Source organism: Eimeria mitis, genomic scaffold (genome assembly GCF_000499745.2).
Source record: "Eimeria mitis Houghton genomic scaffold, Emh_scaff1408, whole genome shotgun sequence".
In the NCBI taxonomy this organism is placed as follows: Eukaryota; Apicomplexa; class Conoidasida; order Eucoccidiorida; family Eimeriidae; genus Eimeria; species Eimeria mitis.
Window position 1 is genome coordinate 5,271 of NW_013569100.1, and position 697 is coordinate 5,967.

The window sequence follows — 697 nt, forward strand, 5'->3', positions numbered from 1 at the left end:
AAATAAATAAAAAATTTATTGTGAAATATATGAATTGAATTACAGGCAATGGATCAGTCTCATGTTGCTCTAGTATCCTTGAAGCTAGAAGATGTTGGCTTTCTACACTACCGCTGTGATAGGCCTCGATCTCTTGGGTTGAATATGGCCTCTGTAGTAAAAGTTTTTAAACTCTGCAGCTCACAGGATACTGTCTCCGTGCAAAACGAAGACGAAGGAGATATGATCACCTTTGTATTTGAAAACAACGGTAAACTCAAGTGCAGCAGCAACAGCAGCAGCAACAGCAGCAGCAGCAGCCGCAGCAGCAGCAGCAACGCATGGAGTAGCAGCACCTCTAGCAGCAACAGATGGAGTAGCAGCACATGCAGCAGCAACACATGCAGCAGCAGCTGCAGTATGTGTATATTTCTTTGATTCTTTACTTTTCTGTGATTTTATGTTTTTGTGGGGTTTAGGGTTTAAGGTAGTGTTTATTATTTTGTGGTTGTTTGCTTAGATTTCTCTTGTTTTTCATTTATTGGTTTACTTCATTTGATTGGGATATTTTATTTTTTTATTTTGTGTTTGTTAGTTTGTGTATTAATGTTTATTGTTTCAGTTTTGTTTAATGTTTGAATTGATATATTTTTGTTTTTCTTGTGTTTGTAACAGCCGAAGAGAAAACATCTACATTCAGCTTACGGTTGATGGGGAT

The 697-nt window shown here is 37.3% G+C and overlaps 1 protein-coding gene across 1 annotated transcript in view; it reads left to right on the plus strand.

The window, feature by feature from the left end:
- The window catches only part of EMH_0036330 (proliferating cell nuclear antigen 1, putative), a gene marked incomplete at both ends in the record, with an annotated part of 2,903 nt that overhangs the window by 982 nt on the left and 1,224 nt on the right, over positions 1 to 697 (plus strand). Inside the window, one exon of the mRNA XM_013495076.1 lies at positions 187 to 250. Within this exon, the coding sequence (XP_013350530.1) occupies positions 187 to 250 (64 nt within the window). The remainder of the gene's footprint in view (positions 1 to 186; positions 251 to 697) is intronic.